Source organism: Blennius ocellaris (assembly GCF_963422515.1).
Source record: "Blennius ocellaris genome assembly, contig: SCAFFOLD_146, whole genome shotgun sequence".
NCBI classification, from domain to species: domain Eukaryota; kingdom Metazoa; phylum Chordata; class Actinopteri; order Blenniiformes; family Blenniidae; genus Blennius; species Blennius ocellaris.
In genome coordinates this window covers 365-20,589 of record NW_027662072.1, presented here as the reverse complement: position 1 = coordinate 20,589, position 20,225 = coordinate 365, and the positions used below count along the sequence as shown (strand labels likewise).

At 44.4% G+C, this 20,225-nt stretch overlaps 1 protein-coding gene across 1 annotated transcript; it reads right to left on the bottom strand.

The window, feature by feature from the left end:
• Positions 1–1,002: 1,002 nt before the first annotated feature.
• On the bottom strand, positions 1,003–16,670 carry st8sia5 (ST8 alpha-N-acetyl-neuraminide alpha-2,8-sialyltransferase 5; the record flags this gene model as incomplete). The annotated part of the gene is made up of 6 exons (XM_080521796.1): positions 1,003–1,956; positions 2,037–2,129; positions 10,109–10,221; positions 10,372–10,516; positions 12,521–12,607; positions 16,578–16,670. Coding segments are annotated over 6 exons (994 nt in total), but the record flags the coding sequence as incomplete, so codon positions are not given.
• Between the last annotated feature and the right edge of the window lie 3,555 nt (positions 16,671–20,225).

Genomic DNA, 20,225 nt, shown 5'->3' with positions numbered 1-20,225 from the left:
ATTTTCACTAAACTGCGATTTGAACAACTTGAGTAAAAATGTTCCAGAAATGTGTCTCCGTACCCAGAAGCAGGTTTGTTTTTATTCTTCATTTATAAAACACGTCACTTTCCTGTCGCTCCGTCGCCTCAGAGCTCGTTTTCAAAGTGCATTTTCTAAAAGTGGAGATTTCTGCATGTTGACGTTTAAGAACAGGCCAAGAAAAGTGAGCAGAAACGTAAAGATCCTCCAGAAACTTCACAAGACGAGTTTCCTTTTCACCATTTTCAACCAAACCTGCGGACTTGAAATGTAGGAAACACTTAGAAAAGTAGACAATCAGATGTTTGGGGTTTTCGTCTTTCGTCCGTCAAACGTTAGCTGAAGAAGGAGATCCGGGCTTCGTCCCGACGAGACGGAAGAAGACGAGCCGAGGACAAGACGGACGAGTCGTTTTCACATCTGGAGAGAAACGCCGTCAGAAGTGCGGACAGAAAACCTGTGGGTGGTTTTGGGTTTCTGTTTCCATGGCAACGGCGATCAGAGTCACCGAAAGTGCAACTTGTTGAAAACGGCTCTGGGAGGAAACGCCGGTTCACCTGGACTCTGAGGTCACCGGGTCGGGCAAGATGGCTGCCCAGGTGGGATCGTCCCACTGGTCTCCATGGAAACATGGGAGACAACTTTGATGACAATCTTTTCATTCCGTCTCCGTGGAAACGAGGGAAAAGGCAACTTTTCTGAAACACTGCTCCCGGTCCTGGTCTCCATAGCAACCAGTAGTTCTGCACATGCTCAGTAGAGCCCATCAGAACAAAGAGTCCGTGGTGTCATGACTCCCCGTCCTTGTTCTCCTGAACCTGGTGCTTTTATTTTGACAGTCACCGTAATAACAATCCAACTTGGTGTGTGTGTGTGTGTGTGTGTGTGTGTGTGTGTGTGTGTGTGTGTGTGTGTGTGTGTGTGTGTGTGTGTGTGTGTGTGTGTGTGTGTGTGTGTGTGTGTGTTGTGTGTGTGTGTGTGTGTGTGTGTGTGTGTGTTGTCAGGACTAAAACTAGCAACAGCATCCACTAGTGGCCCAAAAGGCTAACGACATATTTTTCGGTGTTTCTGCTGTTTCCATGGAAACGGACAGATTTTTTTTTGTTCAAAATGTTGCTGCGTGAACACGAAACGTTTTTGAAAGGAGAACGATGCGTTTCCACTCGAAGCGTGGTTAGAGTTGGTCTTTACTTCATTTGTCCTGTTTGCTAAACAAAAGAAACGTAAACGTGGCGAAACAGCAGGAGGCGTGACGGAGACCTCCTGCTGGGCGGCGCCGGGCCGACTTACAAAAAGTGCTACACAAACAAGGCGGCGCTGATCCCGACAGGAAGCAGTGTGACCCACTTCCTGTTGACCCCGGGAGGAGGGTCAACAGGAAGTGGGGGAGGGGGGGGGCAGAGAAACAGGAAGCCCTGCTTCAAGAGACGAACCGGGAGCTGAAAGGAGGGCCGTCACGTGCACGCCCCCGATCACGTGCACTCCCCCGTGTGCACGTTGATGATGCCGCGCGTGTGCATGTGTATGAAGTTGAAGAGTTCGTGCGGCATGGCGTGGAAGCCGGGCCGCGGCTTGACGTTGTCGTAGTAGTGGTGCGTGATGAAGACGCCGGCCGGGTTCATGGGGAACGCCCAGAAGCCGTACAGGTGCACCTCCTCGCACATCTCCAGGGCGGCGGTGACCAGCATCAGGCCGCTGCTCAGCCGCTTGGCGCGCACGCCCTGCACGGCCCAGAAGCGCTGCACGTTGAGCAGGTACTGCGGGTGGAAGAAGAAGACGCCGCGCTGCGAGTCGAAGTCGTCCAGCATGTACTTGACGCGGAACGACACGTCGGTGTTGCGGGTGTTGTAGAAGGCGGGCAGCACCACCGACGAGTTCTCGTAGTTCTGCAGCACCTCGTAGAACGGCCGCCGCCACTTCTCCAGCTTCTGGAACCTGCGGGGGGGGGGGGGGGGGGGAAGTGTGACCAAAGGGAGGCGGGGCCAGACGGGAGGCCACGCCCACGGCGCCGGTACCTCTCGGTGATGATGCTGGGGTTGATGGTCACCAGGTCCGTCTTGCTTCCCACGTCCGCCGTGAACTTCTCGCTGACGGGCGGGATGTTGCACCTGCAGGGGGCGGAGCGTCACGCTTCTACAGACACGCTTCTATAGACACGCTTCTATAGACACGCTTCTATAGTCACGCTTCTATAGACACGCTTCTATAGACACGCTTCTACAGTCACGCTTCTATAGTCACGCTTCTATAGACACGCTTCTACAGACACGCTTCTATAGACACACTTCTATAGACACGCTTCTATAGACACGCTTCTACAGTCACGCTTCTATAGTCACGCTTCTATAGACACGCTTCTATAGACACACTTCTATAGACACGCTTCTATAGACACGCTTCTACAGTCACGCTTCTATAGACACGCTTCTATAGACACGCTTCTACAGACACGCTTCTATAAACACGCTTCTATAGACACGCTTCTACAGACACGCTTCTATAGACACGCTTCTATAGACACGCTTCTACAGTCACGCTTCTACAGTCACGCTTCTATAGACACGCTTCTATAGACACGCTTCTATAGACACGCTTCTACAGACACGCTTCTATAAACACGCTTCTATAGACACGCTTCTACAGACACGCTTCTATAGACACGCTTCTATAGACACGCTTCTATAGACACGCTTCTACAGTCACGCTTCTACAGACACGCTTCTACAGACACGCTTCTATAGACACGCTTCTACAGACACGCTTCTACCGTCACGCTTCTACAGACACGCTTCTATAGACACGCTTCTATAGACACGCTTCTATAGACACGCTTCTATAGACACGCTTCTACAGACACGCTTCTATAGACACGCTTCTACAGACACGCTTCTACAGACACGCTTCTATAGACACGCTTCTATAGACACGCTTCTATAGACACGCTTCTACAGACACGCTTCTATAGACACGCTTCTGCAGTCACGCTTCTATAGACACGCTTCTACAGACACGCTTCTATAGACACGCTTCTGCAGTCACGCTTCTATAGACACGCTTCTACAGACACGCTTCTATAGACACGCTTCTGCAGTCACGCTTCTATAGACACGCTTCTATAGACACGCTTCTATAGACACGCTTCTATAGACACGCTTCTATAGACACGCTTCTACAGACACGCTTCTGCAGTCACGCTTCTATAGACATGCTTCTATAGACACGCTTCTACAGTCACGCTTCTACAGACACGCTTCTATAGACACGCTTCTATAGACACGCTTCTACAGACACGCTTCTATAGACACGCTTCTATAGACACGCTTCTACAGACACGCTTCTATAGACACGCTTCTGCAGTCACGCTTCTATAGACACGCTTCTATAGACACGCTTCTACAAACACGCTTCTATAGACACGCTTCTATAGACACGCTTCTATAGACACGCTTCTACAGTCACGCTTCTACAGACACGCTTCTATAGACACGCTTCTATAGCCACGCTTCTATAGACACGCTTCTATAGACACGCTTCTACAGACACGCTTCTATAGACACGCTTCTATAGACACGCTTCTATAGACACGCTTCTATAGACAAGCTTCTATAGACACGCTTCTACAGACACGCTTCTATAGACACGCTTCTATAGACACGCTTCTACAGTCACGCTTCTATAGACACGCTTCTATAGACACGCTTCTATAGACACGCTTCTACAGACACGCTTCTATAGACACGCTTCTATAGACACGCTTCTATAGACATGCTTCTACAGACACGCTTCTATAGACACGCTTCTATAGACACGCTTCTATAGACACGCTTCTGCAGTCACGCTTCTACAGACACGCTTCTCCAGACACGCTTCTATAGTCACGCTTCTGCAGTCACGCTTCTATAGACATGCTTCTACAGTCACGCTTCTATAGACACGCTTCTACAGTCACGCTTCTACAGACACGCTTCTATAGACACGCTTCTGTAGACACGCTTCTACAGTCACGCTTCTACAGACACGCTTCTATAGACACGCTTCTATAGACACGCTTCTACAGACACGCTTCTATAGACACGCTTCTACAGTCACGCTTCTACAGACACGCTTCTATAGACACGCTTCTATAGACACGCTTCTACAGTCACGCTTCTATAGACACGCTTCTATAGACACGCTTCTACAGTCACGCTTCTATAGACACGCTTCTATAGACACGCTTCTGCAGTCACGCTTCTATAGACACGCTTCTACAGTCACGCTTCTATAGACACGCTTCTATAGACACGCTTCTATAGACACGCTTCTGCAGTCACGCTTCTATACACACGCTTCTATAGACACGCTTCTATAGACACGCTTCTATAGACACGCTTCTATAGTCACGCTTCTATAGACACGCTTCTATAGACACGCTTCTATAGACACGCTTCTACAGTCACGCTTCTATAGACACGCTTCTATAGACACGCTTCTACAGACACGCTTCTATAGACACGCTTCTATAGACACGCTTCTATAGATACGCTCCTATAGACACGCTTCTATAGACACGCTTCTGCAGTCACGCTTCTATAGACATGCTTCTACAGTCACGCTTCTACAGTCAGGCTTCTATAGACACGCTTCTACAGTCACGCTTCTACAGTCAGGCTTCTATAGACACGCTTCTACAGTCACGCTTCTACAGACACACTTCTATAGACACGCTTCTTCAGACACGCTTCTATAGTCACGCTTCTATAGACACGCTTCTACAGACACGCTTCTATAGACACGCTTCTATAGACACGCTTCTATAGACACGCTTCTGCAGTCACGCTTCTATAGACACGCTTCTACAGTCACGCTTCTACAGTCAGGCTTCTATAGACACGCTTCTACAGTCACGCTTCTACAGTCAGGCTTCTATAGACACGCTTCTACAGTCACGCTTCTACAGACACACTTCTATAGACACGCTTCTATAGTCACGCTTCTATAGACACGCTTCTTCAGACATGCTTCTACAGACACGCTTCTATAGACACGCTTCTAGAGTCACGCTTCTATTGACACACTTCTACCGTCACGCTTCTATAGTCACGCTTCTATAGACACGCTTCTATAGACACGCTTCTATAGACACGCTTCTACAGTCACGCTTCTATAGACACGCTTCTACAGTCACGCTTCTACAGACACGCTTCTACAGACACGCTTCTACAGACACGTTTCTACAGATATGCTTCTACAGTCACGCTTCTATAGACATGCTTCTACAGTCACGCTTCTATAGACACGCTTCTACAGTCACGCTTCTACAGACACGCTTCTATAGACACGCTTCTGTAGACACGCTTCTACAGTCACGCTTCTACAGACACGCTTCTATAGACACGCTTCTATAGACACGCTTCTACAGACACGCTTCTATAGACACGCTTCTACAGTCACGCTTCTACAGACACGCTTCTATAGACACGCTTCTATAGACACGCTTCTACAGTCACGCTTCTATAGACACGCTTCTATAGACACGCTTCTACAGTCACGCTTCTATAGACACGCTTCTATAGACACGCTTCTGCAGTCACGCTTCTATAGACACGCTTCTACAGTCACGCTTCTATAGACACGCTTCTATAGACACGCTTCTATAGACACGCTTCTGCAGTCACGCTTCTATACACACGCTTCTATAGACACGCTTCTATAGACACGCTTCTATAGACACGCTTCTATAGTCACGCTTCTATAGACACGCTTCTATAGACACGCTTCTACAGTCACGCTTCTATAGACACGCTTCTACAGACACGCTTCTATAAACACGCTTCTATAGACACGCTTCTACAGACACGCTTCTATAGACACGCTTCTATAGACACGCTTCTATAGACACGCTTCTACAGTCACGCTTCTACAGACACGCTTCTACAGACACGCTTCTATAGACACGCTTCTACAGACACGCTTCTACCGTCACGCTTCTACAGACACGCTTCTATAGACACGCTTCTATAGACACGCTTCTATAGACACGCTTCTATAGACACGCTTCTACAGACACGCTTCTATAGACACGCTTCTACAGACACGCTTCTACAGACACGCTTCTATAGACACGCTTCTATAGACACGCTTCTACAGACACGCTTCTATAGACACGCTTCTGCAGTCACGCTTCTATAGACACGCTTCTATAGACACGCTTCTACAGACACGCTTCTATAGACACGCTTCTATAGACACGCTTCTATAGACACGCTTCTACAGACACGCTTCTATAGACACGCTTCTGCAGTCACGCTTCTATAGACACGCTTCTACAGACACGCTTCTATAGACACGCTTCTGCAGTCACGCTTCTATAGACACGCTTCTACAGACACGCTTCTATAGACACGCTTCTGCAGTCACGCTTCTATAGACACGCTTCTATAGACACGCTTCTATAGACACGCTTCTATAGACACGCTTCTATAGACACGCTTCTATAGACACGCTTCTACAGACACGCTTCTGCAGTCACGCTTCTATAGACATGCTTCTATAGACACGCTTCTACAGTCACGCTTCTACAGACACGCTTCTATAGACACGCTTCTATAGACACGCTTCTACAGACACGCTTCTATAGACACGCTTCTATAGACACGCTTCTACAGACACGCTTCTATAGACACGCTTCTGCAGTCACGCTTCTATAGACACGCTTCTATAGACACGCTTCTACAAACACGCTTCTATAGACACGCTTCTATAGACACGCTTCTATAGACACGCTTCTACAGTCACGCTTCTACAGACACGCTTCTATAGACACGCTTCTATAGCCACGCTTCTATAGACACGCTTCTATAGACACGCTTCTACAGACACGCTTCTATAGACACGCTTCTATAGACACGCTTCTATAGACACGCTTCTATAGACAAGCTTCTATAGACACGCTTCTACAGACACGCTTCTATAGACACGCTTCTATAGACACGCTTCTACAGTCACGCTTCTATAGACACGCTTCTATAGACACGCTTCTATAGACACGCTTCTACAGACACGCTTCTATAGACACGCTTCTATAGACACGCTTCTATAGACATGCTTCTACAGACACGCTTCTATAGACACGCTTCTATAGACACGCTTCTATAGACACGCTTCTGCAGTCACGCTTCTACAGACACGCTTCTCCAGACACGCTTCTATAGTCACGCTTCTGCAGTCACGCTTCTATAGACATGCTTCTACAGTCACGCTTCTATAGACACGCTTCTACAGTCACGCTTCTACAGACACGCTTCTATAGACACGCTTCTGTAGACACGCTTCTACAGTCACGCTTCTACAGACACGCTTCTATAGACACGCTTCTATAGACACGCTTCTACAGACACGCTTCTATAGACACGCTTCTACAGTCACGCTTCTACAGACACGCTTCTATAGACACGCTTCTATAGACACGCTTCTACAGTCACGCTTCTATAGACACGCTTCTATAGACACGCTTCTACAGTCACGCTTCTATAGACACGCTTCTATAGACACGCTTCTGCAGTCACGCTTCTATAGACACGCTTCTACAGTCACGCTTCTATAGACACGCTTCTATAGACACGCTTCTATAGACACGCTTCTGCAGTCACGCTTCTATACACACGCTTCTATAGACACGCTTCTATAGACACGCTTCTATAGACACGCTTCTATAGTCACGCTTCTATAGACACGCTTCTATAGACACGCTTCTATAGACACGCTTCTACAGTCACGCTTCTATAGACACGCTTCTATAGACACGCTTCTACAGACACGCTTCTATAGACACGCTTCTATAGACACGCTTCTATAGATACGCTCCTATAGACACGCTTCTATAGACACGCTTCTGCAGTCACGCTTCTATAGACATGCTTCTACAGTCACGCTTCTACAGTCAGGCTTCTATAGACACGCTTCTACAGTCACGCTTCTACAGTCAGGCTTCTATAGACACGCTTCTACAGTCACGCTTCTACAGACACACTTCTATAGACACGCTTCTTCAGACACGCTTCTATAGTCACGCTTCTATAGACACGCTTCTACAGACACGCTTCTATAGACACGCTTCTATAGACACGCTTCTATAGACACGCTTCTGCAGTCACGCTTCTATAGACACGCTTCTACAGTCACGCTTCTACAGTCAGGCTTCTATAGACACGCTTCTACAGTCACGCTTCTACAGTCAGGCTTCTATAGACACGCTTCTACAGTCACGCTTCTACAGACACACTTCTATAGACACGCTTCTATAGTCACGCTTCTATAGACACGCTTCTTCAGACATGCTTCTACAGACACGCTTCTATAGACACGCTTCTAGAGTCACGCTTCTATTGACACACTTCTACCGTCACGCTTCTATAGTCACGCTTCTATAGACACGCTTCTATAGACACGCTTCTATAGACACGCTTCTACAGTCACGCTTCTATAGACACGCTTCTACAGTCACGCTTCTACAGACACGCTTCTACAGACACGCTTCTACAGACACGTTTCTACAGATATGCTTCTACAGTCACGCTTCTATAGACATGCTTCTACAGTCACGCTTCTATAGACACGCTTCTACAGTCACGCTTCTACAGACACGCTTCTATAGACACGCTTCTGTAGACACGCTTCTACAGTCACGCTTCTACAGACACGCTTCTATAGACACGCTTCTATAGACACGCTTCTACAGACACGCTTCTATAGACACGCTTCTACAGTCACGCTTCTACAGACACGCTTCTATAGACACGCTTCTATAGACACGCTTCTACAGTCACGCTTCTATAGACACGCTTCTATAGACACGCTTCTACAGTCACGCTTCTATAGACACGCTTCTATAGACACGCTTCTGCAGTCACGCTTCTATAGACACGCTTCTACAGTCACGCTTCTATAGACACGCTTCTATAGACACGCTTCTATAGACACGCTTCTGCAGTCACGCTTCTATACACACGCTTCTATAGACACGCTTCTATAGACACGCTTCTATAGACACGCTTCTATAGTCACGCTTCTATAGACACGCTTCTATAGACACGCTTCTACAGTCACGCTTCTATAGACACGCTTCTATAGACACGCTTCTATAGACACGCTTCTACAGACACGCTTCTATAGACACGCTTCTATAGACACGCTTCTATAGATACGCTCCTATAGACACGCTTCTATAGACACGCTTCTGCAGTCACGCTTCTATAGACATGCTTCTACAGTCACGCTTCTACAGTCAGGCTTCTATAGACACGCTTCTACAGTCACGCTTCTACAGTCAGGCTTCTATAGACACGCTTCTACAGTCACGCTTCTACAGACACACTTCTATAGACACGCTTCTTCAGACACGCTTCTATAGTCACGCTTCTATAGACACGCTTCTACAGACACGCTTCTATAGACACGCTTCTATAGACACGCTTCTGCAGTCACGCTTCTATAGACACGCTTCTACAGTCACGCTTCTACAGTCAGGCTTCTATAGACACGCTTCTACAGTCACGCTTCTACAGTCAGGCTTCTATAGACACGCTTCTACAGTCACGCTTCTACAGACACACTTCTATAGACACGCTTCTATAGTCACGCTTCTATAGACACGCTTCTTCAGACATGCTTCTACAGACACGCTTCTATAGACACGCTTCTAGAGTCACGCTTCTATTGACACACTTCTACCGTCACGCTTCTATAGTCACGCTTCTATAGACACGCTTCTATAGACACGCTTCTATAGACACGCTTCTACAGTCACGCTTCTATAGACACGCTTCTACAGTCACGCTTCTACAGACACGCTTCTACAGACACGCTTCTACAGACACGTTTCTACAGATATGCTTCTACAGTCACGCTTCTACAGGCGAGTTGCCGTCGACATGAGCTAACGGCGATCATGCTAGTGATGCTAACGCGGTTCCACAAACAGATGTGGCGTTGGGGAAGGTCTGCGCTCTACCGAGTGTAGCTCTAGTTTGAAGCTGTCTAGCAGGAAGCTGAAGAGCCATGAGGTCACATGACTCGGTGTTGCCATGGTGATTATCAATCTATTTACCTGAAAACAAAATCCGCCGAGTCGATCTCCTTTCCACATTTGCTGTTCTTGATGATGCCGCCATTTCCAATCACCGCACATTTCTTGTACTGCGATTTGGAATACGGCATATCCTGGACCACACACACACACACACACACACACACACACACACACACACACACACACACACACACACACACACACACACACACACAGCGCCTGTTAGCCGACGGCGTGCGGATGTTGACAGGAATGTGGCGGTGGACAGGAACGGTTCTCACGTCGGGGAACATCTTGAAGACCTCGGCGGTGACGGGCAGCACGCCGCTGGTGTCCACCTCGTAGCGCAGCTTGGTCCCGGCCGGCGTGTTCTTCTTGGTGGTGAACAGGAAGGACGGCGCGTTGCAGCAGCGGGACAGAGACATCCTGCAGGAGACACGAGACGGACACGTCATCGTCCAAAACAAAGCGTCTCCAGATCAACTGTTCTTCCTCTGATGAGACGAAAACGACCACAAACACCTGAGAAACTTCTTCTCTGTGAAAGAAGCGACTAAAGCGTTAGCATTCACATTAGCCTCTAACCACGCTAACAGAGTCACTTTGTGAAAACGGTCGTAAAGCAGCAGCGACAGGAGACGATTCTTGAAACTTGGCGGTTCTCACGATTCTTGAAACTTGACGGTTCTCACGATTCTTGAAACTTGGCGGTTCTCACGATTCTTGAAACTTGACGTTCTCACGATTCTTGAAACTTGGCGGTTCTCACGATTCTTGAAACTTGACGGTTCTCACGATTCCTGAAACTTGACGGTTCTCACGATTCTTGAAACTTGACGGTTCTCAAGATTCTTGAAACTTGACGGTTCTCAAGATTCTTGAAACTTGACGGTTCTCACGATTCTTGAAACTTGGCGGTTCTCACGATTCTTGAAACTTGGCGGTTCTCACGATTCTTGAAACTTGACGGTTCTCACGATTCTTGAAACTTGACGGTTCTCACGATTCTTGAAACTTGACGGTTCTCACGATTCTTGAAACTTGACGGTTCTCACGATTCTTGAAACTTGGCGGTTCTCACGATTCTTGAAACTTGGCGGTTCTCACGATTCTTGAAACTTGACGGTTCTCACGATTCTTGAAACTTGACGGTTCTCACGATTCTTGAAACTTGACGGTTCTCACGATTCTTGAAACTTGGCGGTTCTCACGATTCTTGAAACTTGGCGGTTCTCACGATTCTTGAAACTTGACGGTTCTCACGATTCTTGAAACTTGACGGTTCTCACGATTCTTGAAACTTGACGGTTCTCACGATTCTTGAAACTTGACGGTTCTCACGATTCTTGAAACTTGGCGGTTCTCACGATTCTTGAAACTTGGCGGTTCTCACGATTCTTGAAACTTGACGGTTCTCACGATTCTTGAAACTTGACGGTTCTCACGATTCTTGAAACTTGACGGTTCTCACGATTCTTGAAACTTGACGGTTCTCACGATTCTTGAAACTTGACGGTTCTCACGATTCTATTTTCCCGTCAGGATGAAGCTGAACGTTCAGTGAGTTCTGTGTTCCAGTAGGTGGCAGCACTGAGTCGTCTGTCTGTTCTGGGTTTCCAGACCGGTCCAGTACAGCTTTCACATTGCTACGTCTTCCTCCTGCCTCAACACGCCACCTTGTGGTGAGAAGCTGCACTGCAGCACCTGTCAGGTTCTGGACGAGGAGAATCTGCTCATCAGGAAACTGAAGCGTCGACCTCAGACACCTGCTTTCGTCTCATTGTGACGATCAATGATGGACTTTAATCCTTCATGTGAACAAACAGTGTCTCCGGCCACGTTTGCACCGACTGCGTTTATAGAAAAACTGATCTGATGTTTCTACGTCTACGTTTATAAAAGTGAATATTCAATGACAGGGACCTGCATGAGCAGCCAGGCCTGCAGGGGGCAGTGTGACGAGACGCAGGAAGTCACGATACCGATCCGTTCTGGTTAAAAACACAACGTCACTACTCGTCTGCAGACGGAGACACGGAGCGTCTCGACGTGTCGCAGTGGGCGGAGCTTCCAGGAACCGCCGTTTGTGGAGTCGTGGATGTTTTATGTGTCAAAACAAGAAAGTTGGAGAAATATCAGCGCTTGTTTTAAATACCCAGGTACCAGGCTGGAAACGTGGCCTGAAAGGACATGACTCAGCAAAAGAAGTATAAAGCTTTGATGTATAGAGCGTATAAAGTATAGAGCTTTGATGTATAGAGTGCATAAAGTATAAAGCTTTGATGTGTTGAGGATCAGTTCTGTAGCTTTAACTGAAGTAAAGAACCGACTTTTAGTTGATTTGGGAAGTAAAAAGCAGCGAAGTGGCAGGAAAGAGGCGACAGACGTGTGACGTTCTAACGTTCTAACGTTCCAAAGAGAAGCTCTTACTTGAAGGTGCTGGTCTCCTCCTTGTTCTGCTCCCACCTGCACACCTGCAGGTTCCTCCACCTCTCAAACAGCTCGGAGGTTTTCACCCTGGCAAAATGGCAGAGAGACTTGGGGAATGAGTATCGACAGCGTTGGCCGTGAGCTTTCCCAATTATCTTGTTTCTACGAGATGCAAGAAAGACACAAGAGGCAGCAGTGATTCATCTGGGCGCTTTGTGTCCGGACCAGCGCCGGACCACCGGACCAGCGCCGGACCGCCGGACCAGCACCAGACCAGCGCCGGACCACCGGACCAGCACCGGACCAGCACCAGACCAGCGCCGGACCGCCGGACCAGCAGACCAGCGCCGGACCGCCGGACACAAACTCCACACAAACAGAAACTCCATTAAGATTCGCTGCTAACAGCCGCCAAAATTGTAAAACCCCGGCTCCCCCCGGGGGGTCGGACGTCAAGAGACGATCGTCTGTGGAGAAAGATGAGGCAATCGACGAGTTCATAGAGACGAGTTCATAGAGACGAGTTCATAGAGACGAGTTCATAGAGACGTGTTCATAGAGACGAGTTCATAGAGACGAGTTCATAGAGACGAGTTTATAGAGACGTGTTCATAGAGACGAGTTCATAGAGACGAGTTCATAGAGACGAGTTCATAGAGACGAGTTCATAGAGACGAGTTCATAGACGTGTTCATAGAGACGAGTTCATAGAGACGAGTTCATAGAGACGTGTTCATAGAGACGAGTTCATAGAGACGAGTTCATAGAGACGAGTTCATAGAGACGAGTTCATAGAGACGAGTTCATAGACGTGTTCATAGAGACGAGTTCATAGAGACGAGTTCATAGAGACGAGTTCATAGAGACGTGTTCATAGAGACGAGTTCATAGAGACGTGTTCATAGAGACGAGTTCATAGAGACGAGTTCATAGAGACCAGTTCATAGAGACGTGTTCATAGAGACCAGTTCATAGAGACCAGTTCATAGAGACGTGTTCATAGAGACCAGTTCATAGAGACCAGTTCATAGAGACGAGTTCATAGAGACGAGTTCATAGAGACGTGTTTATAGAGACCAGTTCATAGAGACCAGTTCATAGAGACGAGTTCATAGAGACGTGTTCATAGAGACGAGTTCATAGAGACCAGTTCATAGAGACCAGTTCATAGAGACGAGTTCATAGAGACGAGTTCATAGAGACGTGTTTATAGAGACCAGTTCATAGAGACCAGTTCATAGAGACGAGTTCATAGAGACGTGTTCATAGAGACGAGTTCATAGAGACCAGTTCATAGAGACCAGTTCATAGAGACGAGTTCATAGAGACGTGTTCATAGAGACGAGTTCATAGAGACGAGTTCATAGAGACGAGTTCATAGAGACCAGTTCATAGAGACCAGTTCATAGAGACCAGTTCATAGAGACGAGTTCATAGAGACGTGTTCATAGAGACCAGTTCATAGAGACCAGTTCATAGAGACGAGTTCATAGAGACGAGTTCATAGAGACGTGTTCATAGAGACGAGTTCATAGAGACCAGTTCATAGAGACGAGTTCATAGAGACGTGTTCATAGAGACGAGTTCATAGAGACGTGTTCATAGAGACGAGTTCATAGAGACGTGTTCATAGAGACGAGTTCATAGAGACGTGTTCATAGAGACGAGTTCATAGAGACGTGTTCATAGAGACGAGTTTATAGAGACGAGTTCATAGAGACGAGTTCATAGAGACGAGTTCATAGAGACGTGTTCATAGAGACCAGTTCATAGAGACGTGTTCATAGAGACCAGTTCATAGAGACGTGTTCATAGAGACCAGTTCATAGAGACCAGTTCATAGAGACGTGTTCATAGAGACCAGTTCATAGAGACCAGTTCATAGAGACCAGTTCATAGAGACGTGTTCATAGAGACCAGTTCATAGAGACGTGTTCATAGAGACCAGTTCATAGAGACGTGTTCATAGAGACCAGTTCATAGAGACCAGTTCATAGAGACGTGTTCATAGAGACCAGTTCATAGAGACCAGTTCATAGAGACCAGTTCATAGAGACGAGTTCATAGAGACGTGTTTATAGAGACCAGTTCATAGAGACCAGTTCATAGAGACGAGTTCATAGAGACGTGTTCATAGAGACGAGTTCATAGAGACCAGTTCATAGAGACCAGTTCATAGAGACGAGTTCATAGAGACGAGTTCATAGAGACGTGTTTATAGAGACCAGTTCATAGAGACCAGTTCATAGAGACGAGTTCATAGAGACGTGTTCATAGAGACGAGTTCATAGAGACCAGTTCATAGAGACCAGTTCATAGAGACGAGTTCATAGAGACGTGTTCATAGAGACGAGTTCATAGAGACCAGTTCATAGAGACCAGTTCATAGAGACGAGTTCATAGAGACGAGTTCATAGAGACGTGTTCATAGAGACGAGTTCATAGAGACCAGTTCATAGAGACCAGTTCATAGAGACGAGTTCATAGAGACGTGTTCATAGAGACCAGTTCATAGAGACCAGTTCATAGAGACGAGTTCATAGAGACGAGTTCATAGAGACGTGTTCATAGAGACCAGTTCATAGAGACGAGTTTATAGAGACGAGTTCATAGAGACGAGTTCATAGAGACGAGTTCATAGAGACGTGTTCATAGAGACCAGTTCATAGAGACCAGTTCATAGAGACGTGTTCATAGAGACCAGTTCATAGAGACCAGTTCATAGAGACGTGTTCATAGAGACCAGTTCATAGAGACCAGTTCATAGAGACGAGTTCATAGAGACGTGTTTATAGAGACCAGTTCATAGAGACCAGTTCATAGAGACGAGTTCATAGAGACGTGTTCATAGAGACGAGTTCATAGAGACCAGTTCATAGAGACCAGTTCATAGAGACGAGTTCATAGAGACGAGTTCATAGAGACGTGTTTATAGAGACCAGTTCATAGAGACCAGTTCATAGAGACGAGTTCATAGAGACGTGTTCATAGAGACGAGTTCATAGAGACCAGTTCATAGAGACCAGTTCATAGAGACGAGTTCATAGAGACGTGTTCATAGAGACGAGTTCATAGAGACCAGTTCATAGAGACCAGTTCATAGAGACGAGTTCATAGAGACGAGTTCATAGAGACGTGTTCATAGAGACGAGTTCATAGAGACCAGTTCATAGAGACCAGTTCATAGAGACGAGTTCATAGAGACGAGTTCATAGAGACCAGTTCATAGAGACCAGTTCATAGAGACCAGTTCATAGAGACGTGTTCATAGAGACCAGTTCATAGAGACCAGTTCATAGAGACCAGTTCATAGAGACCAGTTCATAGAGACCAGTTCATAGAGACGAGTTCATAGAGACGTGTTCATAGAGACGAGTTCATAGAGACGTGTTCATAGAGACGAGTTCATAGAGACGTGTTCATAGAGACGAGTTCATAGAGACGTGTTCATAGAGACGAGTTCATAGAGACGTGTTCATAGAGACGAGTTCATAGAGACGAGTTCATAGAGACGAGTTCATAGAGACGTGTGGACGGAGGTTCTCTGAGAACCTCGGGGAGAAAAGAATCATGTTGCTCGGTGTGGACACTTTTAAGATCCTCCATGTTTTCTGCACTGCATGTCAGAAGACCGTCTGTCTCTGTGTCTCTCTCTCTATGTCTCTCTCTGTGTCTCTCTCTCTATGTCTCTCTCTCTATGTCTCTCTCTCTATGTCTCTCTCTCTATGTCTCTCTGTCTCTCTATGTCTCTCTCTCTCTATGTCTCTCTGTCTCTCTCTCTATGTCTCTCTCTCTATGTCTCTCTGTCTCTCTATGTCTCTCTCTCTCTATGTCTCTCTATGTCTCTCTCTCTATGTGTCTCTCTCTGTCTCTGTCTCTGTCTCTCTCTCTATGTCTCTCTATGTCTCTCTGTCTCTCTCTCTCTATGTCTCCCATATGCCCCACCCCTAGGCCCCGCCCCCTATGTCCCTCCCTGACCCGCCCCCAGGCCCCGCCCCCTATACCACGCCCCTAGGCCCCGCCCCCTGTACCCCCTATGCCCCGCCCCCTGACTCACATGGTGAGGACCTTGACGTCCATGATCTCCTGCCTCAGCTCCCTGCAGGCGGTGGAGTTGAAGTCGTAGGGTCCTTCCAGGTTCTCCAGGTACCTGGAGGGACAAACAGGGTCACGCTCTGCCTGGAGCCGCACACACACACACACACACACACACAACACCGCAGTAAACAACAACAACAACAAGCTGTGGAGGGTCAATGCAATACACACACAGCAGAGGTGTTTACAGTGTACGAGTGACGAAGCACAACACAGTTACTGTACGATGCTGGAAGTACTCGGATACATGAGGTGACGGAGGGACGGCTTTTAGTGTGTGTGCGTGTGTGTGTGTGTGTGTGTGTGTGTGTGTGTGTGTGTGTGTGTGTGTGTGTGTGTGTGTGTGTGTGTGTGTGTGTGTGTGTGTGTGTGTGTGTGTGTGTGGATGGAGTGGGCGTGGCTGCGATGGAGGTGAACAGGGAGAAACGGGAAAACCAGCCATAATATTTGCTGAGTCATGTTTAGGAGGATCTTAGAAAGTTGCTGCATCATTTTTCTTCTGCTGAATCACAAAACGTCTCCGGAACCTGGAATCTTTCCCACATTTAACTTTTAACTTTTAGCTTTTAGCTTTTAGCTTTTAGCTTCTTCTGAAGGATTTTGTTTGTTGTCTGAGGTTTTCCAGTATCCTGATTACTTTCCCACACAGTAATCCTCACCTGCACCATCATGTGGAGGAAACATATTGATCAGAGACCATCTGAGGTTTTAACACGTTTTAACACGTTTTAACACTGTTTAACACGTTTTAACACTGTTTAACACTGTTTAACACGTTTTAACACGTTTTAACACTGTTTAACACTGTTTAACACGTTTTAACACCTTTTAACACGTTTTAACACGTTTTAACACCTTTTAACACCTTTTAACACCTTTTAACACCTTTTAACACGTTTTAACACTGTTTAACACGTTTTAACACCTTTTAACCCATTTTAACACGTTTTAACACCTTTTAACACGTTTTAACACGTTTTAACACCTTTTAACACCTTTTAACACCTTTTAACACGTTTTAACACTGTTTAACACGTTTTAACACGTTTTAACACTGTTTAGCACTGTTTAACACGTTTTAACACGTTTTAACACCTTTTAACACGTTTTAACACGTTTTAACACCTTTTAACACCTTTTAACACCTTTTAACACGTTTTAACACTGTTTAACACGTTTTAACACGTTTTAACACTGTTTAACACGTTTTAACACGTTTTAACACGTTTTAACACTGTTTAACACTGTTTAACACGCTTTAACACGTTTTAACATTTTTAACACTGTTTAACACGTTTTAACACGTTTTAACACGTTTTAATACGTTTTAACACATTTGAACACGTTTTAACATGGTTTAACACGTTTTAACACGTTTTAACACGTTTTAACACATTTTAACACCTTTTAACACGTTTTAACACCTTTTTACACCTTTTAACACGTTTTAACACGTTTTAACACCTTTTAACACCTTTTAACACCTTTTAATACCTTTTAACACCTTTTAACACTGTTTAACACGTTTTAACACGTTTTAACACTGTTTAACATGTTTTAACACTATTTAACACGTTTTAACACCTTTTAACACCTTTTAACACCGTTTAACACGTTTTAACACGTTTTAACACCTTTTAACACCTTTTAACACGTTTTAACACGTTTTAACACGTTTTAACACTGTTTAACACGTTTTAACACGTTTTAACACGTTTTAACACTGTTTAACACTATTTAACATGTTTTAACACGTTTTAACACTGTTTAACACTGTTTAACACGCTTTAACACGTTTTAACATTTTTTAACACATTTTAACACGTTTTAACATGTTTTAACACATTTTAACACGTTTTAACATGTTTTTTAACATGTCTTAACACGTTTTAACACGTTTTTACATGTTTTAACACGTTTTAACATTGTTTAATACGTTTTAACACATTTTAACACGTTTTAACATGGTTTAACACATTTTAACACGTTTTTACATGTTTTAACACGTTTTAACATTGTTTAATACGTTTTAACACATTTTAACACGTTTTAACATGGTTTATCATGTTTTTTTACATGTTTTAACACGTTTTAACATTGTTTAATACGTTTTAACATTGTTTAATACGTTTTAACACATTTTAACACGTTTTAACATTGTTTAATACGTTTTAACATTGTTTAATACGTTTTAACACCTTTTAACACGTTTTAACATTGTTTAATACGTTTTAACACATTTTAACACGTTTTAACACGTTTTAACACCTTTTAACACCTTTTAACACCTTTTAACACGTTTTAACACGTTTTAACACGTTTTAACACTGTTTAACACGTTTTAACACGTTTTAACACGTTTTAACACTGTTTAACACTATTTAACATGTTTTAACACGTTTTAACACTGTTTAACACTGTTTAACACGCTTTAACACGTTTTAACATGTTTTAACACATTTTAACACGTTTTAACATGTTTTAACACATTTTAACACGTTTTAACATGTTTTTTAACATGTCTTAACACGTTTTAACACGTTTTTACATGTTTTAACACGTTTTAACATTGTTTAATACGTTTTAACACATTTTAACACGTTTTAACATGGTTTAACACATTTTAACACGTTTTTACATGTTTTAACACGTTTTAACATTGTTTAATACGTTTTAACACATTTTAACACGTTTTAACATGGTTTATCATGTTTTTTTACATGTTTTAACACGTTTTAACATTGTTTAATACGTTTTAACATTGTTTAATACGTTTTAACACATTTTAACACGTTTTAACATTGTTTAATACGTTTTAACATTGTTTAATACGTTTTAACACCTTTTAACACGTTTTAACATGGTTTAACATGTTTTTTACATGTTTTAACACGTTTTAACATGTTTTTACATGTTTTAACACGTTTTAACATTGTTTAATACGTTTTAACACATTTTAACACGTTTTAACATGGTTTAACATGTTTTTTACATGTTTTAACACGTTTTAACATGTTTTTACATGTTTTAACACGTTTTTTTACATGTTTTAACCCATTTTAACACGTTTTAACATGGTTTAACATGTTTTTTTACATGTTTTAACACATTTTAACACGTTTTAACACGCTTTAACATGTTTTTACATGTTTTAACACGTTTTAACATTGTTTAATACGTTTTAACACGTTTTAACATGTTTTTTTACATGTTTCAACACGTTTTAACATGTTTTCTACATGTTTTAACACGTTTTAACATGGTTTAACATGTTTTAACAGGTTTTTACATTTTTTTACATGTTTCAACACGTTTTAACATGTTTTTTTACATGTTTTAACACGTTTTAACATGTTTTCTTTGACTTTGCAGCAGTCGAATGAGGATTGCAGTACTTCTACTTATCTACTCTTTACTAATTTACTTTCTTTACTTTTCTTTATTTTTTTTTCTTTTCCATTTTTTTTTCCTTTCTTTCTTTTGGTTTTGTTTTGTTTTTTTCTTTCTTTTCTTTTTATCTTTCCAATTGAAGGTGCAACTATTTTGGGGGGGTGTTGGTGGGGGGGATTGGGGGGGTGTTGGTGGGGGGTGTGTCTGGGATGAAGGT